The 19368-nt window shown below is 43.3% G+C and overlaps 2 protein-coding genes across 4 annotated transcripts in view; both read left to right on the top strand.

Annotated features, from left to right (window-relative positions):
* SMIM20 (small integral membrane protein 20) lies at nt 1-5994 on the top strand. Its single transcript, XM_055721752.1, has 3 exons — nt 1-253; nt 4093-4149; nt 5465-5994. Exons 1-3 carry the CDS (start codon nt 145-147, stop codon nt 5500-5502), a joined length of 204 nt encoding a protein of 67 aa, XP_055577727.1. The 5' UTR covers nt 1-144; the 3' UTR covers nt 5503-5994.
* A 7409-nt stretch (nt 5995-13403) lies between these two features.
* The window catches only part of RBPJ (recombination signal binding protein for immunoglobulin kappa J region), a 152000-nt gene continuing 146035 nt past the window's right edge, over nt 13404-19368 (top strand). For 2 of the 3 annotated variants that reach the window (XM_055720964.1, XM_027799829.2), the window contains exon 1: nt 17419-17546. In XM_055720964.1, coding sequence (XP_055576939.1) covers nt 17533-17546 — 14 coding nt within the window. In that variant the 5' untranslated portion in view covers nt 17419-17532. Of the gene's footprint in view, nt 13493-17418; nt 17547-19368 lie in introns of those variants that run through there. The other variant, XM_027799831.2, reaches the window with a different exon arrangement.

Below are 19368 nucleotides of genomic sequence, written 5' to 3'. Positions count from 1 at the left end.
GGGCGCCGGCACCGGGCTGTGCCCCGCCGGCCCGCGAGGGGGCGCTGCCCGCCGCTGCTGCCGGGCCGGCCGGAGGCGCGCGGGTGTCCCCGGCGCGCCGCTTCCGGGCGCCGCGTAGCTTCCGGGTCGCGGCTGGCGGCGGCGATGGCGGGGCTGTCCCGCACGCTCGGCATCTTCGGGGCCTTCGCGGCCGTGGTGGGGGCGGCCTTTTACCCCATCTACTTCCGGCCGCTGCTGCTGCCGGAGCAGTACAGTGAGTCCCGGCGCGCGGGCAGCGGGGCGCGGGGGCAGTAGAGGCGCGGCGGGCGGGCCCGTCTGTGCCGCCGTGAGCGGTGCGGGGGGCCGGTGCGGGAGCGCGGGCCTGCCCGGGCTCGGGTGTGCTGCGGGCTGCTGCTGGGCCAGAGGCTGCCGGGTGGGAAAGGCTTTCTGCTCTCTTAAGAGATATGTAAAAAAAAATATTTAAAAAATCGTAGTGCTCTTGTTTCCAGTTGTTGGCCAGCATGTGGGGAGAGCAGCCTTTAGCTGTTCTCTGAAGTGATTAAGAGGTTTGAGATGTAGTCACAGAAGTTGTGGTCAGGGGCTGTTACACGTCTGTTGTGAGGACAGGCGGGGAGAGCTGGGGCTGTTCAGCCTGGGGAAGAGATGGCTCCGGGGACACCTTACTGCAGCCTTCAGTACCTAAAGGGGGCCTACAAGAAAGATGCAGGCAGGTTTTTTGGCAGGGCCACTTGCGATAGGACAAGGGGTGATGGTTTTAAACCGAAAGGGGGCAGATTCAGACTAGATATAAGGAAGAAATTTTTTGTAGTTAGGGCGGTGAGATGCTGGGACAGGTTGCCCAGAGAGCTGGTAGATGCCCCATCCCTGGGAACATTCAGGGCCAGGCTGGACAGGGCTCTGAGCAACCAGATCTAGTTGAAGATGTTCATTGCAGGGGGGTTGGACTAGTTGACCTTTAAAGGTCCCTTCCAACCTAAACCCTTCCATGATTCTATAAATTGTTCCAGTTACGCTTTCCAGCTGCAGCTGAGAAGTTTAACTTAAAATGTGATAACAGATTCTTTACTGATGATGATGATTTGCTAGAGCTGGTCTTGGTCTGCAGAATTGTCTCAGAAACACACTGCTTTCCTGCCAGCAGCACAGAAAAGCTGCCTGAGCCTGGGCCTGGCCCTGCAGCTGGAGGCACTCCCCGTGCCACGGGGGTGGTAGGGGGGTAGGCCATCACCCCCAAACTTCTGTTACCTACCGTGGAAGGAAGAAGGGAAAAGTTCTGGTGTAACCAGCCACGTCCCCTCACTGGAACTTTTATCAAACTAAGTGAGCTGTAGGCGATAACCTGAAGATGCATGCAGTTAATCTTCTGAGACAACTGAAGAGATTTTGAGGAAGGGGGGGGAAAAAAAAAAGAAAAAAAAAAAAGGAAAAGGGTAACAAACCTACTGATCTTCTTGGAGGGACTTTAGCCTTACATCAAAGCTGAAGTAAAATCTAACTTGCAAGAAATTTTTTATTTAAGGAAGCTATGTTTGTGAAGGTGGAAACTGCCCACAAAGATAGATTTTCTGTTCTGTGTTTCCATTTAAAAACCTTATTCTACGATTTATTTTTGCTTATGGTATACTTGCCTAAAATAGAATATCACACGTGTGACTCAGCATTAAGGAAAGGACAGAACTAGTGGACAGCATCCTCTAATGTACTTGCTAATTACATGAGCAAATGATCCCTAGCAGATTAGGGATTTTTTTAATCTCCATTTAACACATAAAATGAGTGATGCGCAGTTAGCAAGTGCTTAAACTTGGTATTTTGTAACTGATTCTAAACTTCTTGCATGCTGCTCAAACTTTTGATCTCACCTGCACTAATCTCCTAAAAAATGAGCTTTTTCCCGATGGTCATTGCTGCAGTATGAGAGAAGCACAAGTGTTTGTTGTCATGATACTTTAGACAAGAATGTGGAATTTCGCAGTTGTACTTGAGTGGAAGTATTTTAACCTTTTGGGGTACGAAGAATTTGATTTTTTCAGTGTATAGTCTAGTAGGCTGTATGACAACTTCTACAGAACCTCCCCGCCACCCCCTGCCATTGGCTTGAGCTGTGGGTGAATACTGAGTATTTCTGCATTTTGGGACACTGGGTCTGAAGTTGGACGTTTTGGTTAGCACCACATAGTAATCCTGCAAAAGGCAAGAATGGATTTTAGTTCTCTAGAGTGATACTGCACCTGTGTAAACATGAAATGCTGTCATCTTTTTCTCCGATCTTGTTTTCCTTGTGTATCTCCCAAATTCTACACAAATGAGGCAGGAAAGAAATTATGTTCAGGAAGAAGACTTTTCTGCAGGAGTTCCTAGCAGTCTAACAAATAAAATGGAAGATACTTGGAAAAACTGTGTGTAGTCATATTGTTAATAGAACCTTAAAATTGCATACAGGGGTTTGACTTAATTTCATACAGAAATGCTATAATTTGATAGGTTTTTAGTACCTCAGTTTGTGGCCTTAATATTTCTAATACTTTCCTGTCTGTAACTAGTGTTAAAAAAGACTGTTTCCTCATATGAATACATAGATTAGTGGCAGTGTTTAAACTTTGAAGTCTTCAGCACAGACTTCTTCTACCTGGATTAATTAAAACAGTGGGTTGACAGCTGCTATTTGGATTGATGTTTTCACAGTAGATTTGATGATTTTGCTTAATTGTGAGACTTTGCTCCTTCCCTCTCCTGTGGTATGGCTGTTCTCTCATCAAGACTGGCTCTTCCTCAATGTCTTTTTTTTGGCTTAAGTGTTTTCCAAATTGTTTCCAGCCCCCACACCAGTCTCCCTATCTATTGACTGTTCCTCGTCCTATCTCCATATTACGCATCTGTTTCTCTGCACTGGTTTCTTTGCCTGACCAGCTGGCAGTTCCACCTGTTTGCTCCAGGTGTGTTCCCAGAGCTCTCAGTTTGATTCCCATTTTGGTTTCTGCATCTCTTCCAATCTTAGTCTCTCCCTAAGACTAAATATCTTTCTCCTCCATGTCCTACAATAAGTCTGATTCCTTGCCCTGTTTTATTCTGTTTTCTCTGTCTGGGTTTTCTACGTTTTCCTTTGAAAATGGGCAGTTCGCTGAGATTTTGTCTGCTAAAAAAGATGGAATGGCAGTTGCCATGCTCAGCGAACAGAACTGGAGAAGCTTGATCTGCCTCTAGTGCCTACCCCCTTGCAAGGAGAATCAGTTATTGTGCCATGCCTGCTAGTTTCCAGTAGCATTAGATAGCCTAATAACAAGTTGTGTCTGTGCATTCTCAGTGGGATAGAATGCTGAAATATTTCAGGTTTAAGGTGAGGTTAGCTCTGAGTTTCCACTGAGAATATGCACCTTACAATTTTTTAGAGGCTTAAAACTTTAGTGGTATGGGCAAAAGATTAATCCAGCTGAGCTTTGACTTCCTGCTTCAAAGTACCACAGCAGTCAAGTGCTTAACTGGAAGAGGAGGAAAAAAAAATGAGTGGCATTTAATAAGGGAAAATAATAAAGTTTTGTCCATTTCTTTTCTTGGAAACGGTTGAGTCTTTCAAACAAAAAAACAAAGCCTAAGACAGGCCCCTTGTATGTAAAAATATCCCTCTGATGCTTAATTTCACAAAGTTACAAGCGGTAGTTTTGTAGATGCTGTCATGAAATCTACTTGTGATAAGATGGAAGATCTTTCAGGGCCTGAAAATGGGGAACACTGATACTGGAAAGAGTAAATCTTTTAAAGAGTTTTATGTTGAACGTATGAGTGATGGCTCCTAAAAGTACTGGTCATTCCTTAAGTGATGGGATCATGGCAGGTATTTTGGCAGCTTTTATTAAACAGTTAGTCATTACTTCTAAGATTTTTATCTTACTGTTTGTAATCTCTCAGACTATAGCTGTTAGTTTCTCAATGAAGTGTGAATACTACATTCATATTGTGTAGGTGGATACTCAACAGAATTTTACTGTGTAGCATCTAGAATGAATAAAATTTTCAATATTATTTTACTGGGTACAGTCAAGGTGTCTGGTATTTTCTTTCTTCTAGTAGTGTCCTTTCTTTTCTATTTTCCAGGGAAAGAGCAGTCAATAAACCGAGCTGGTATTGTTCAAGAGGATATTCAGCCTGCAGGTAAATTGATTCTTGTGTTTGCATTGCTTATTTTAAAGACCTTCTTGAAGTGAGACCTGAATATTTATGTGGATTTAAATAATATGGTGAAGAATACATCTGAAGAATATGTATATAACAAACTTGCCATGAAAAAAAATGTTATGGTAATTCTTCACTTGAAAGTTATGAATTCAATGAGACTTGTTTTAAATTGACTTAACTGGCCAAATAAGTTGCAGAAATTCTGTCTGTTGTCTTCATACTTTCTTAAATAGATGCCAGTTTCCACACCAGAAATTAACAGAGCAGACAAGAACTATGGGTGGGCTGAGCTGTATCTGTAAAGAATACACACTGTTGCACCCTGATCTTGTGAAATACTTCTTCACACCTTAGCTGAAACACAATTTGTGAGCACTTTGTTGGTACCTTCCAACCTCATGGGTGGAGTGGCAAGGCAGAAATCTGTTACACAGAAAGGAAATTTTGGAATGCACTGCTAATAGTTTTTTGATCCCTGCTATTGCCAGAAGGTGTAGAAAAAGCATATGAGGGGAATAAAATTCAAGTATGGCAGACTCTCCTTATTAGTTTTTTGTTTCATAGGTAATGGAACTGGCTATTCATTATGCAAGGTTGGCACTTCTCATTTATAGCCATGAGAGTGCTTGTCTTGATGAAACAGTTCATATCTGAGTATGTTAAAGGGTAATGTATTTCTATTTTTGGAAAAGCCTAACATCAGCAGCAGGGAAAAACCAAACAGGATTAGTGCCATGTCCTTACTGCACATACCAGTTAAATCATCAGTGCAGGACTTACTTTCCAGGAAAGTGGTGAAATGCTGAAGAGGAGTAGGAAGGGAATTGTGAAATAGAAGGCTGGTAAACCTGCCTTCTTTATTAAACATTAAAGAGGCCTGGCCTGGCTCATTTATCAAAGATGAAAGTACCTGATGACCAGTTCTGCTCCGTATAACCTTCTCATGTAAATTTAGCTGCTGATGAGAAGTTACAAGATCTACTAGTTGAAAGTGAAATCCAGACAAATTCACGTGCAAGCTGCAATCCTAGATGGTTATTCCAACAATGTTAGAACACCTTAACTATGGGTGTGATAGATTTTTTCCTTTATCTGAAGCTTAAGATCAAGATGCGTTTGTCTTTCTACATATTTTTGCAAGCTTAAGCAGAGTTGTGAGTTTGGTGCAGAAGTGGTTAGGTTCTTTCATTGTTTCTTACACAAAGCTGGAATAGCAGACCAGTTGTTTTTTGTTTTTTTTTCTGCAACAGTCTAGTTATGAACTGCTGGTGTTCTCGTATTTGATTTATAGGGTTAAAAGTGTGGTCTGATCCGTTTGGAAGAAAGTAATGTTGGCGGCTGGGTGTATTGCAAAGCAAAACTGAAGAGGGACATCCTCAGCTGTTTCTTCTTTCACTGAAGTGTGTCTTTGGGTGTTGCTGGAGAAGAATTCTGAATATGCTGTGTGGGCACGTGAGGAGCAACGAAGGCTACTGGTTGGAATCCCAAGAGCTAAAAACATACTAGTTTTGACAGAGGCTGCTGGGGCATAGTGCATGAACTGCTAGAGAGCTGAATGGTTCTTGAGTTTAGAAGTCGAATATTTATTTCCTTGAGAAAGGGGAAGAGGAATTATTTTGTTCTGTTAATCTGTAGACACTTGTAGAATAAATTATGAATAGAATAAATCATGCAGACTGCTGCAGTTTCCTTCCTAGTTTGAGATTTACTTTTTGTGGTTTTATTATGAAAACATGATAGTAGTACATACTGAGAGAGATCAGTGCAGAAAATATGAGATGGTGTAAATTTGTACATTAAAATGTCTTCCTTTTAAACCAATGCATATTTTTTCCATTTATTTTGCAAGTACGTGTGATGGGTTGACCTTGGCCAGCTGTCAGGTGTCCACTCAGCCACACTCTCACTCCTGCTTCTCAACAGGACAGGGGGAGAAGAAAGGATGACAAAGCTCGTGGGTCTGGATAAACAGGGAGATTGCTTACCCGTTACTGTTGCAGGCAAAACAGACTTAACTTGGGTGAAAACTGGTGTAATTAATTGCCAATTAAAGTAGTTCGGATAGTGAGAAACAAAAAGTAAAATAACAGCTTCCCACTGCCTCCATTTTTCCAGGATCAGCTGCACTCCTGACTCCTCTATTTCTTCCCGCCCTGAGCAGTGGACGCGGGGGTTACAGGTAGTTTGTAGCAGTTCTTCTGCTCCTTCTTTCTCACACTGCCCCTGCTCCTGTGTGGGCTCTTGATGAGCTGCAATTTCTTCAGCAAATACCTGGCTGCTCCAGTGTGGGCTCCTCCCCAGGCCGTAACGTGGATGTCTGCTCCAACATGGTCTTCTTTATGGGCTCCAGGGGAATATCTGCTCTGGTGCCTAGAGAACCTTCTCCCCTGGTTTTTTTTCTGACTTCGGTGTTCATGCTGCTGTTCCTCACTTTTTTCCTCTTCTTGTGGGAAAAGCCACCTCTGCTTGTCTGGTGTTTTCACAAAGGTGCCACCCACTCGGCTGCTGGGCTGAGTGGTATCTTGCAGTGGGTCCCTTGCGGAGCCAGCTGGAACTGTCTGTTGGCTGGCATGGGGCAACTCCTGCATCCTGCCTTCCTTGCTGGCAAAACCTTGACCAGTACCTGATATGGGAGATTAACACTGTATGTTGAGGTAGAAGAGCAGATACTTTAAATAACCTTTTTCAAAAAGCACCTTTTTCATGGTGAGGATAATGATCATTAGAACAGCGAGTAAAGGATTGACCCTACTGAAAATCTTTACCCAAATTGGATGTCTGTTTTAATAACAGGTTTTGAATAAACTATGTGTTTTCAGATTTCAAAAGAAACAGTCTGTAACCTATAATTACAGTCTATAACCTAACCAATATTGTTATTGAGTACAGGTATAACGTGTACATTTAAATTGAAAGTACTATCTCCTTTTCTTCATTTATTTTTGGCACTTCATTATGGTACACAACATCTTAAAGACCATTGCAGGATTGTATATGTTACATAGAATGTATGCGCCGTGATTGTTATTTATAAAGTTAGCAGATGTTAGTTTGTTAATTTTTTCAGACATCACACAGTTTTATTAAAACAGATGAAAGACTCAATGTTTACAGTGTTCTTTTCCAAACCACCATTCTGTTACTTGCTATTCCTTTTCTACCTCTTGTTGTCATTCCCCTCCCACTCAGGCACGTTTCCTCTTCTGAGTTTTTTGGTTTTTTAGTCTCCCATTCACTGTAAGCATTACAAGTTTTTTTGTTTGCTTGCTGGCAAAATGTGACCATATTTGATTCCTTTGAGTTTTCAGGTGATTTCACGTGGTGGCTGAAGCCAGAGTGAGCGTATGCATTCACTGTAGAGATGTTGACAGATGTCACGGTACACTGCACAGAGAAACACTGTCACAAAGTTAATTCAGTGTTTGCCAGGAAAAGAAGAAGCAATTAAACTGAAGAACAAGGAGGTTTTTAACACTTAAACCTTTCTTCAATGAGACTGTGGAAGTGAGGGAGCCTTGGTTTTTATTTTCTTCAGCAAAACATTGTCTTGATGGATCCGACAGTTTCAGCAAAGTTGTTTCATCTAAAACACCTTTCCAGTGGAAATACAGCATTGCTTAAATGCAGATACTCCATCTATAACTGACAAACTGCAAAACAGAGTTTTAGGAGAAACTGAGAATTGTTCAATAATGCTGCCTGTGTCACTTGGTGACACAAATGCTTAAAAAGCATACATCTTGGTAGCATGAAACAATTATTAAACACTTTTTCAGGATAAATGATGTGACAGAGGATATTAAATTACTTAGTTTAGAGATAGAAGGTAAGATAATCTCTGCTACTTGTTTACGTTGTGAAATTGAGCAGTTTGCTGAGTCTGGATCTTGCCTAGAAAAACGTTAGATGGTTTCAGAACAGTGTCTGTTGCTGGCAGGTGCTGACCCTTTTGCCTTCATATTACTTAAACGTTGCAAAACGTTTGAGACATGAACTCAATTATTTAGCATTTATAGAACTGCACATGTCTGTTGGTCATGATCTCTAGTTTATTCCAGCACAGAAAAGCTTACTAAGTTTTGTAATTGCCTTCACAGAATTTGCAGCAGTGTATATCTGAGTACTACTGAAGTGAATCTAAATCCTGAAAATGGTGTACATTGGTTTTAATGATTATCACTTCTCACTTGCTGTGTTCCACCTAATAAAGTGGGCTGATTGGTCATGTCTTTAAAGTGCTAGGATAGTGAATGTCTTTTTCAAATCTTTGGTATTCTGCCTGGATAAAACTGTTAAGTCAACAAGGAACATATTTCAATAATTCTCCAGAATTTACACTGAATTTTTCTGTGATTGCTCTGGCATTTGCCAGTTGCCTGGAGACTTGCCCAAGACTCGCATGGGAAGTCCTAATCCTGCAGCTGGCTTTCTGGGCTTTGTGACAATGCTCTGTTCTGCTCATGGATGCTGGACATAAGCCTCTCCTTCTCCTAGCTACCCAGTAACAGGTGAAGTTGAGTATTGCCAATTGTGCTCCCCAGAACTCTCCTTATCTTGCTCTGGAAGGAAGAGTTTTTGATACTTTTGTAGCCTGCAACAGCTATTAATTTTCAATACAATCACACAAAGTTGTTGAATGTGTTTATAATTATGCATAATTTTATAAAATTATTAATACTTGGGAGAGACTAATCTACCTTTTGCAGAGGAACAGCTTTGCTTGTTTTGGCCTACCTGTACTGATAGAAGGGTTAGGACAAAACATTTGATAAAAATGCCACCTTAGAATGTTTCTAAAACAGTTATCGTATCTGTTCTGTAATACAAATGCATTTTGCTTATTTATTTTAATTCGAATATGAACAGCAAATGTAACTGCAGCCTTTGGAGGACTGGAGAAAAGTTTTAAACAGTTCTTTTGTGGAGGAATGAAGTTGCAGTAATTAACATTGATAATATACAGCTGTGGGCTGGCTTCAGGGGCGGTGGGTTGGCTGACGTGGATAAGGTGCAGCTGTGGCTGGCTCCTGCTAAGTAGTTAAATAGCTCTGAGGTGTATGGAAGAGGAGCTCTGGATGAAGAGAGACCCAGAAGAAGCAGAGGGAGGAGAGTGAGTGCCCTGGGTGTAGGAGAGGCCCTGGGAGAAGCAGGGTCCCTGGATGAGGAGAGGCTGCCTGGAAGAGGAGCCCTGGATGAAGAGAGAGTCCAGATGCAGCAGAGGCAAGGAGCAGGGTGGACTGGCCTGCAGAGGATGAAGAAACAGCACGGACAGTAGATGAACTTTTGAAACCTTGTGGGGGGATGGTGGCTGTGCTGGGGCAAGACATGGGAACTACTTACTGAAGTTACCCTGGTACGGGATGGTAAAAGCCTTGTTGCAGCTGGCTAGTTTGTGCTGTGACATCTTTGACATCTGAACAGAAGCATCTGGTTGTACCGTTTAGGCCTGCTGTAGTATGTTGATAAGTTCTGAAATTATTAAAACTTGTGCCATGAAGAGCAAATCTGGCATTTTGGTCTAAACACAGCTTAGTTTTGAAGCGTTATAGACTGTTTATGGTGCAATGAAATCCTCAAGCACAAACAATTCAGAAGTAAAGATGGCAAAAGATATTGGCAAGTAGCCAGATTATACACATGAGCAAGAATGGGATTTTTCTTGCTGAATGTTGTACTTTAATTGGTATTATTCCCACTGATGAGAGGGTTGTATTTTCCCTATAATACTCAAAGCACACTGAGTAGCCTCCAGTGATAGTCACAAATTTTACTGTACGTATGCCCTTCTGCAAAAACCAGTACAGAAAAAGAAGCAGTTCTTGTGATGTGCAGTTTTCTAAACCAAAGTAAACCATGTATTTTCCTTTCTTGCAGTCTAGCAATAATTAACTACTCGTTTTCTCAGTACTGTGTACACTCCTACTGACCTTCATGTTAACATGCAGATACAGCAGTAAATGCAAAGCTGTGGTGCCATGCAACCCAAATAGTGTGTTTGCTAGTGGAAGGAAATTATTTTCCAGCTTCTGAGAAAGTGCTGCAGAATATACACTGTCAATGTGGACAATATATAACAGGAGAGAGCAAAAAACAAAGTGCAGGTCAAAGCGTGTTAAAGCTCATTGCCGTGTATTAGCCTATGATCCAAGGTGTGTTTGGGCATAGTGCGGACCGTGTGGGCCTTGCAACAAAAATGGTGTAGTGTTTAAGACACTGCCTTGGAAATTAGAACTGTTGTAGTCAGTTCCCTGTTCCACCACGCTTTTGTCTGGCAGCAGGTAAGTAATTTAGCCTTTGAGCTTCAGTTCCATCTGTAAAATAGCACTAACAGTACTCCCCTTCCTTGCAAGGCATGATGAAGGTAAATACAGAGGTGGGGGGTTTTTTTTGATGCTCTAGAAAACATTTTTGGTTCTTGTTTGAGAAGTTTTTTCATGGTTAGGAAGAATAGGTCTGGATTTGTGGGGAATCACATATTTTGGTTCCAAGAACTTAAAACATTTTGAAGACTGTTTTCCAAAAGCAAACAACTTCTGAAATTTCCCAGGACTTTATGCTGCTGAAATATTGTGCTCCGAGTATGGAAATTCTATATTTTGGGAATCAAACAGAAAACTCAACTGCTTTGCACAATATTCATGGTTTTTTAGATCTCCAAATCTGAGCGTAAACTTCTACGTGTAACTTGAAATGCACCCCAATATAAATGTTACTGCAGTTGCACAAAAAAGCAGAAAATCGTTCAGCTTTTGTTACTGGCCCAGGTGCCTCAGTGATTTTCAGTACTGTGACATGCCATTGCCCTCGTCTTCTGTAACAGTGGGTCCTCCCTTCTGACCTTTGCATGCCAGAAAAGTGGCTAGAAGCCTTCAAAGGGAGCTGCAAGTACTGAGCAGGAGAAGCTGGGTGGCAGTTAAAGGAGGTGAGGAAGAACTGGAGATAACTTCAGGGCAAAGAGCTTTCCTCCTGTAGCCCTGGAAGAACACATTGGAGGGAGGCTGGTGGATATGAAAAGGAGACTGGGCATACTGGCCAGTTGAACGGGCGGGAGCAGGAGGGACATAGGGCATAAATCCAGTGGAATACAGCCTTCATAGGCTCGGTGTCTCACAGAGCAAACTGGGATACCTCTTTCCCTCTTTTCTGTTCCCGCCCCCCCCCCCCGCCCCCCCCCGGCAGATCAGAGATAAAAATTTCTAAAAAAGTTCCTAGTCAAGACAGAGAGGTTTTCATGAGAAGAGAACATCTAAGGAGAAATTATTCAACTATCCTTCACTCTAGCCTAGCTCGAGAGGTCAGGAAGCATAGAATAACTGGGGTTGGGAGGGACAAGGATCTTTCAGGCCCCAGGTCACAGGGAAAGGTGCGTCCTTAGCTGTCAACTTCTTCCTGTAATTCAGTACAGTGAATATCAGCAATACCAATCAGGGTAGAGGAGGAAGGTACTCCCATTGCTTCACCAGAAATTCCTGTAGGAGGAGTCCCTTCTCCTCAGCCACCCGATTACTCCCAGCACTGGATGGCTCAGGCACAGTTTAGGAATGTGTTTGTTCTTCCACCCTGGATGAAGAGAAACCACTGTGGATATTAACCAGAAGCATTTGCCTCCTGGTCTATTATCTGTGGCTTTTGGGGTGCCAGTGATTGTAGCAGGCCAGCTCTAGATCCCTATCTCCTCCCATCTACAGATACAAGGAAGGTTCATACAAGAACTCTAACTTGTTCCATTACTGGCTGAACAGCACCATTAGGAGTCCTCTGAAGCCTGGAAAGCAGGTAATCTTAGTAACAGAATCTTCACTCTCTGCTTGTAGCTTCCTCTGAAATAAGCTCCATTCCCCTGGTCCTTCTTCCAGTCATCCTGTGAATGGCTCACACGGGCTTGTTGGATGTCCGTTATAACAAGGAATTTCTCATAGTTTGGTCCAAAATTCCATGTCCCACATAAGAACTCATGGGACTTCTCCCTTCATTTTCTCTGTTTTTAATATGGGTTATGTGGTTTTGTGGCCTCTGCTGCCTGCTCCCTGCCTACCTCCCTCTGCCTCTAGATCAAAGCAATGATGCCAACAGCACCACTAGATGAAGGAGCCTGTAAGGAGCTGTGAGGATCTAACAGAAGCATTCCCATACATGAAGTCTGGCAATGCTACTAATATGTCTCAGAATTCCTCCTAGCTGTTTTCAGCTGACAAGCTTTCAGTTCACAGCAAGAACTCTTGCTGTTATTCCTTACTGCACGTAGCAGTTAAATTTTGTCCCATAGCTACCATTCCAGCTATTCTTTTGCACTGACATCGTGTCCCACGATGTTTAATCAGAACATTTCATTAGTATACTGCTATTTTTGTGCCAAATGAGTATATTAAACCTGTTTTGAGATAGTTCTTTGACGAATGCCACCAGTAAAATCCCTCCAGGCCAATGACTTCCCATTTGTCATTTCCGCTTTAGCTACTTCTATACTTGGCTTACAATTCCTGCAGCTACTAATTGTTTCCCACGTGACATCATTCCAAATGCTTTGCTAAAGTCCAGATAGAATATATCCCCTGAATTTTTGTCATGTTGACAAACTGGTTACATGATTAGGTAGCAAGATTAATACTCTGGCATGCTCTACTTTGGGCATTTTTATTTGTGTCCCCACTTTTCATTACTTCAGAGCTTGCCATGATTCTTTTGTGCTCTTCTGGAAGGAAAAACAGCTAGGCAGATGTTTAAAAAAAAAAGAATCCCAGAAGTACCTGGACATCCTCATACTCCTTTTGTCTGGATGTATCATAATGCATATTAAAAACAATTGAAAGACTAGGTCTTTCAGAAGTGCCTAAACATCATGAGAGTGACCTGCCTCTCTAGCCCAGGCAGAAAGGAGAGGTGTTTACTGCTGTTGGTTCCTTTCAAAAGCTCAGAAATTTGTATTTGCCCTGTCTCTATGTCATTGATTATTGACTCATAAGAACAGGCCTGGCTAATAAAAAATTACTGTAAGCGTAGTACAAGAACACAAGGTTGGTTTTATTTGGTCAGAAAAACCATCGCTCATCAAACTGAGAGAAGAGGAGGTGCAGTTAGCAAGCCTTATTGACAAAATGTCATTAAGTGAATTGTCACATCTGTGTTCATTAGCAAGATTATTCGGAGGGTGCAAAAAAATTTACACCTGGCTCTGGTCTCCACAGGTCATTGGGTGCCTATCACTTAGAAAGGCTCCTAACGAGGTAGGTGTGACATCCAGATAATGACTGCTTTGAAGAAGGTAAGAAGTTTCCCTTTGCTTCAATCCTTTGGAATCACAGAAGAGATACAGATAAAGGTAAAATATTTCAGCTGGGCCAATGATTTTAGTGGAATGATACTGATGGCACTTTGTGATTTATTTGTGAAATGTCACATCCTTTTGGAACTGGCTGGAACATGATATGTATGGATCCTAGAAATTCTAAAAATGTCTTTATTTACCTAATTTCATGCCTTGTTTACAGTCAGTCACTTCACCCCACCCTTTTCCAGGAATCTTCCCATGATGGCATGGTCTAGCTAAAGTTCTGGTTAACTCTAAGTCTCAGAAGAGCAAAAGATACTTTGTTTCTGTTATTTTCTGTCTTCCAAGATAAAGTAAGTTTGTATGTGTTGTGGTTTAATCCCATCTGGCAATTAAGTACCACACAGCTGCTCACTCTCTCAGTTCCTCCCTGCCCCCCGGTGGGATGGGGAGGAAAATCAGGAAAAGGTAAAATCCATGGGTTGAGATAAGAGCAGTTTAATAATTGAAATCAAGTAAAATATAATGCTACTACTAGTATTATAATAATTTTAGTGAAAAGGGAGATAACAAAAAGAGAAATAAAGCTCAAAGAAAAAAGCCCAAGTGATGCACAACACAACTCCTCACCACCTGCTGACTGATACCCAGCCAGTCCCTGAGCAGAGATTCCCCCCAGTTTATATACTGAGCATGATGTCCTCTGGTACGGAATATCCCTTTGGCCAGTTCGGGTCAGCTGTCCTGGCTGTGCTCCCTCCCAGTTCCTTGTGCCCCTCCAGCCCTCTCACTGGCAGGGCCTGAGGAACTGAGAAGTCCTTGTCTTAGTGCGAACATTACCCAGCAACACCCAAACCCATCAGTGTGCCATCAACATTATTCTCACGCCAAATCCAAAACACAGCACAGCGCTGCACCAGCTGCTAGGAAGAAAATTAACTCTTTCCCAGCCAAAACCAAGATGGCATGCTACTCTCAGCTGAGGCCGTCATGAATCTTCAAGACCATGTTCTAATTCTAGCCCTAAGTCTATGGAAGATTTCTCATCTTCTTGATTCTTTCTCCTGTCTACGTTTGCAGGCAGACAGCTCCAATACTAAAAGTGCCTGTCTTAGATGTTCTGCTGGTAATACAGAAATGCTCGATCACAAACGCAGTTTCATTTTGAAGAAGCATTTAGGATTATCTTGCTTAGGAACCTGGCTCTTTGGGCAAATATCCATGGCAAGTATAAGGCTCCTTACCACTTAATTCTTTCAGCATTCAGCAATTTTGTCTCCTTTGCCAGTTTTGAGATAGATCAGAGGAAATATTGTAGTTCTTACTTATGGCGTAGGGACCTTCATCGCTCATGGTCTATCTGTGCTGAAATAGATCCCGAGCAGGATTTTCAACTATCTGAAAATATTTTCTGACATTTTCAAGACCATGTTCTGGGTGAATAGCTTTCTTTGTGTATGAATTAGCTTACAAAATGTTACCTTTACTGCATACAAGCAGTATGGTAATATTTATGTCTGCTCCACCAATATTACTTGGATAGGAACCGAAGTTGTACACTCTGTTCTCTTGTGTTAGTTAGTATGTTGACTATCGTGTAACCATTAAAGTTCTCTCTCAGAAACACGGCAGGGGAGAGCCCTTAAAACTATATGCATATTCTAAGTGTGTATTTTTTTATGGTCAGATTCACGTGAGTATTTCTGAGTTGAATGCCAGCTGTTATGTTGAAAGTCTTCCTCATAATTCTGATGGATTTACCATATTGTATCATAATGGAAAACACCACAGCGATACTTCATATAGAGATATAGAGTAATGAAGGAAGGGCCACATCTACTTATATTTGCAGAGGCTAGGCATCTGGGGGTTTACTATATTTAGCACAATGTTGCTCCATATGTTCACTGTTGTAGGAAGTGATAGGGAGTTTTTGAAGAGGAATTATGCATAGGAAAGGACCCGAGACATTCCTTGCTGTGGTTGGTTGATGTTGGCTGGATGCCAGGTGCCCACCAATCCACTCTATCACTCCCCTCCTCAGCAGGATAGACCAGGAGAGAAAATAAGATGAAAAAAACCCTGGTGGGTCAAGATAAAAGTAGTTTAATAAAGCAATAGCAAAGGCCGTGCATGCAGAAGCAAAGATAAACAAAAGATGTTATTCTCTGCTTCCCATCAGCGGGCGATGTCTGGCCACTTCCCGGGAAGCAGGGCTTCAGTATGCATAGTGGCTGCTCTGGAAGACAAATGTAAATAACAAATGCCTGCACCCCCCCACACCCCCCCTTCCTCCTCCTTTCTCTTAGCTTTTATTGCTGAGCAGACATCATGTGGTATGGAATATCCCTTTGGTCACTTTGGGTCAGCTGTCCTGGCTGTGTCCCCTCCCAAGATCTTGCCCACCCCCAGCCTGCCGGTGGGGGGGAAATGTAGAGGCAGCCTGGGTGCTGTGCCAGCGCTGCTCAGCAGCAGCCAAAGCACTGGTGTGTTATTTCCACCTTTCCAGCTACCGATACAAAGCACAGCACTATGAGGGCTGCTGTGGGGAAAATTAACTCCAACTCAGCCAGACCCAGTACAGTTGGCACAGGAGCACCCTTGCCCCCAAGTGAAAGCGTAATGCCACAAGCCTGCTCTGAATGTTATGGATCTGTCCAGTGTGTTTCTGCTGTGTTTGCATTTCATCAATTGCAAGGGACATCAAGAATCTTTGCTAGGATGATGGTAACTCTAGTTGAACCTGCAATCCCAGGTCTGAGGCAGAAGTGGTCTTTTCAGTGTTTCTTCACAGATGTGCTGTCTCAGCAGTGCTATCACAAAACCACAGACTATTCTGGAAATTACTATTGAAGGTTGCCTTGTCCAGTCCTCTCCTCAAAGAAGGGCTAACTCCATAGTCAGATCAAGCTGCTAAGGATTTTTGTCTCAGGATTAGGGCTGTTCTGCAGCTAGTCCCTCAAGCTTGGATAAGTCAGTACAAAACATCATCACCTCTGGGAGCTTTCCAGAATCAGTACCTACTTCTCTGAACTCTATGTGGAAGTGTCATCGTGCATTTTGGCGCAAAGCTCATTAGATTGTACCAGGGACTATGGTGTTGATCATCTCCAGACTTAACACCCCTGCCCTGGAGCAAAACATCCTTACCTTTGTCCCTTTGCTTGTGTTAGATGGCACAATCAACGCTGGAATAAGCTGCTGTGCTCTCTTGAAGGTACCAGCACCAGGATCTTCATGCCATTGACTGGATTTATCTGTCTTACCAGGAGGCCCTAGCCCTGCAGTATTTTTAGGGAGGTGGAGGGTCATGGTGAAGCCTCAGCCTTTGCCTGAGTAGGGGCCTGTCCAAAGAACACTTTTATTACGTGTCCACAGTGCAAAGAAAAGCTAGAGAGCTGAATTTGCTTTTCTCACTGCAGATGAGAGAGTGGTAACCAGCAGTTACTGCCTAGAGAGAGTATGGATGGAATGGACTTTTGAAGAGATGTTTGCTCTGCCAGGAGAGGTGAGGAGCTATTTCTGGACGAACTGGCCAGCCGTGCTGCCTTTTGAAGTCTAACTGGCAGGAGGGCTTTGGCAGCTGGAAGGCAGCCACGCAGTGGGGCATGAGTGATAATTACGCCTCCCTCCACCCAGCAAAGCAAGAGCCACAGTCACCTCTGTGCAAACTCCTTTTACCCACCAGCAAAAGAATGGGAGCTGCTCAGCCCAGTCCAGAATGAGAAGAGAACCATCCCTCAAACAGTCCAAACCATCTATTCATCTGCCTAGGCAATATTCCTGTTTCTCTAAGGAAGGGCTACTACCATTTGGAAGCCCTCTGTGTAAGCTCTTTCCAAACACTCCTCTCTTATTTCCCTTGGGCTGGAAGTCATTTTAGATGTGCCAGCTGGGACTCGGCCCCTGGGCTGATTCCAGCACCTGAGCCTAGTTTTATGTCAGAGAGAGCTGGCTGATCCCGTGGGACGTTACAGTGTGCCCTGACGCAGGTGGTGCTTGGAAAAGTGCTGCCGGACTTCTGCAAGGAGGTGGAAAGTGACGGTGTCAAAGCTGAGTGGTGGCAACGCCGTGATTTCCAGCTCCTTCTGATGTTTATTTCCTGGTGAGTGGCATGTTTAATAATATTCTTAATGCTTGTGATGGTGGCAAGAAGTGATATACTCATTGCTTTGCCTATTTCTTTTGTTTTGAATTTTAGAATATTTGTGACTAAAGATATGGTTAGCACTGCACCCTAGAACCCCCAAAACGGAGACTAATCAACTGTATAGTTGCCCACTCCTAAGTGTCTGAATGTAGAATTAAACTTCTGGTTTAGTATTTTCTGTGCTGTTTATTTTCCAGTGAAAGCAAATTGCCTTTTGATATAAAATACATAGTTCAGTCTCTAAGGAACCATCTCTTTGTGTTCTTCTTGTGCATTACTATTAAAAAAACCCCAAGCAACCAACCAATAGCCTGAAGTGATCACAGCTGAATAATGCAGACTTTGTTCCCAGGAAAAACATAAACAGGAAGAAAAATTGCATTCAGTTCTGTTACGTAACCAAGAAAATAAATTCTTTCAGAGATCAGTGCTAGGTTTTCCCCCATGAAGGTATTGTATATAACATAATTAATTATAGAATTACTCACAAGGATGTTTGATTCACCTTGTTTTACAAAAAAAAAGATAAAATCTGCCGAGTGCCATGCAAATAACAATTGAATATTGTTTCTGGACACTGATAATTGGGCAGAGATTGGGGAGTCATGGGATGAGGAAGATTGTCTCATGTACATTGATGGCAAAAGTAAAAGAAAGACTGAATGGTTTATCTGCAGTTGTGTCCGTCGCTTGCAGTTGAAGTCTGGTTTATATTCAAAACTCTCACCAAACATTTGTTTTTGCCAGTTCCTGGATAATTGGTCAGATCAGATTGACACAATAAGCTTTGGGCCCGTGATGTAAGTCAGATGTCTAAATCTGATCTGATCTAGGGAACAGAGTGGGGTTTCCCAGCCGAACAAGCCAGAACTTGGCCTGTCAAAGGTGTCTGCCGTGAGGGACTAGAGAATTCATGATGTCTGACTTGTCTGCAGAGTCTGCTTTTGAGAGTGATACTACTCTGTGGCTAGTAAAACTGGGCTGGCATCCTTTCAGCATCGGTCTTCAGCAGGTTTCGCTCTTTCACAGCTACGCGTTACTGCTCCTTTTCCAGCAGCTTCCCCCTGACTAGCTGCTCTCGGTGGGTGTCCCCCCCCGTCGTCCCCCCCCCCCCCCCGGTGCAACGTGGCTGAAGCTTTTGCTCTAGGGGATGGCTGCCCGGGGAGCCAAGCGCCATGCATCCTCACAGCAGGGGGAAGCCTGAGCTCTTGGGGTACATTTCTCTGAGTTCGCCTTCATCAACAGAGCGTGGTGCGTGAATTCAGAAGCTCAGGCACAGTTGGCACCTGTTTTCTCAGGTGTAAATTCTGGCCCCTCTTCCATCACTCAGTATTTTATAGGCTGGAGAATGGAAAGACTCTTACGTTGTGCTACTGGTCCCACACAGCTGAGGAATTACCGAGGAAGCCAGGCGTGCTTGGCTACAGGATTCCCAGAGCACCTGCCCTTGAGGAATCCAGCTTACCCTGCAAGCAGCTCTGCGCGCTGCCCGCAGTTCACATCTCTGTGCACGGTCCTGGGTGACACCTTAGCTGGCAGTTTGCTTCCCCCACCGTCTAGCGCAAGTATGCCAGGCAATTGTGTGCCTGTGGGGAATCACCCAGAGGGATTCTTGGGTGCTTGGAGAACTTGGGAAGGTAGCCCTCGGGGCCTGTCTTCAGTGGACTTGTAGACCCTTCTGGACACTGACAATGTTTCTTCTAGCCCAGTCCCTGCATAATTGAGGTGCTAGCGATTACATGCAGCTGACAAATCTCTTGGCCGTTTTGGTGACCTC

The sequence above is a fragment of the Falco cherrug genome, chromosome 1 (genome assembly GCF_023634085.1).
Source record: "Falco cherrug isolate bFalChe1 chromosome 1, bFalChe1.pri, whole genome shotgun sequence".
In the NCBI taxonomy this organism is placed as follows: domain Eukaryota; kingdom Metazoa; phylum Chordata; class Aves; order Falconiformes; family Falconidae; genus Falco; species Falco cherrug.
The sequence above is the reverse complement of the archived record's forward strand: the minus strand, read 5'-3'. Positions and strand labels throughout refer to the sequence as shown.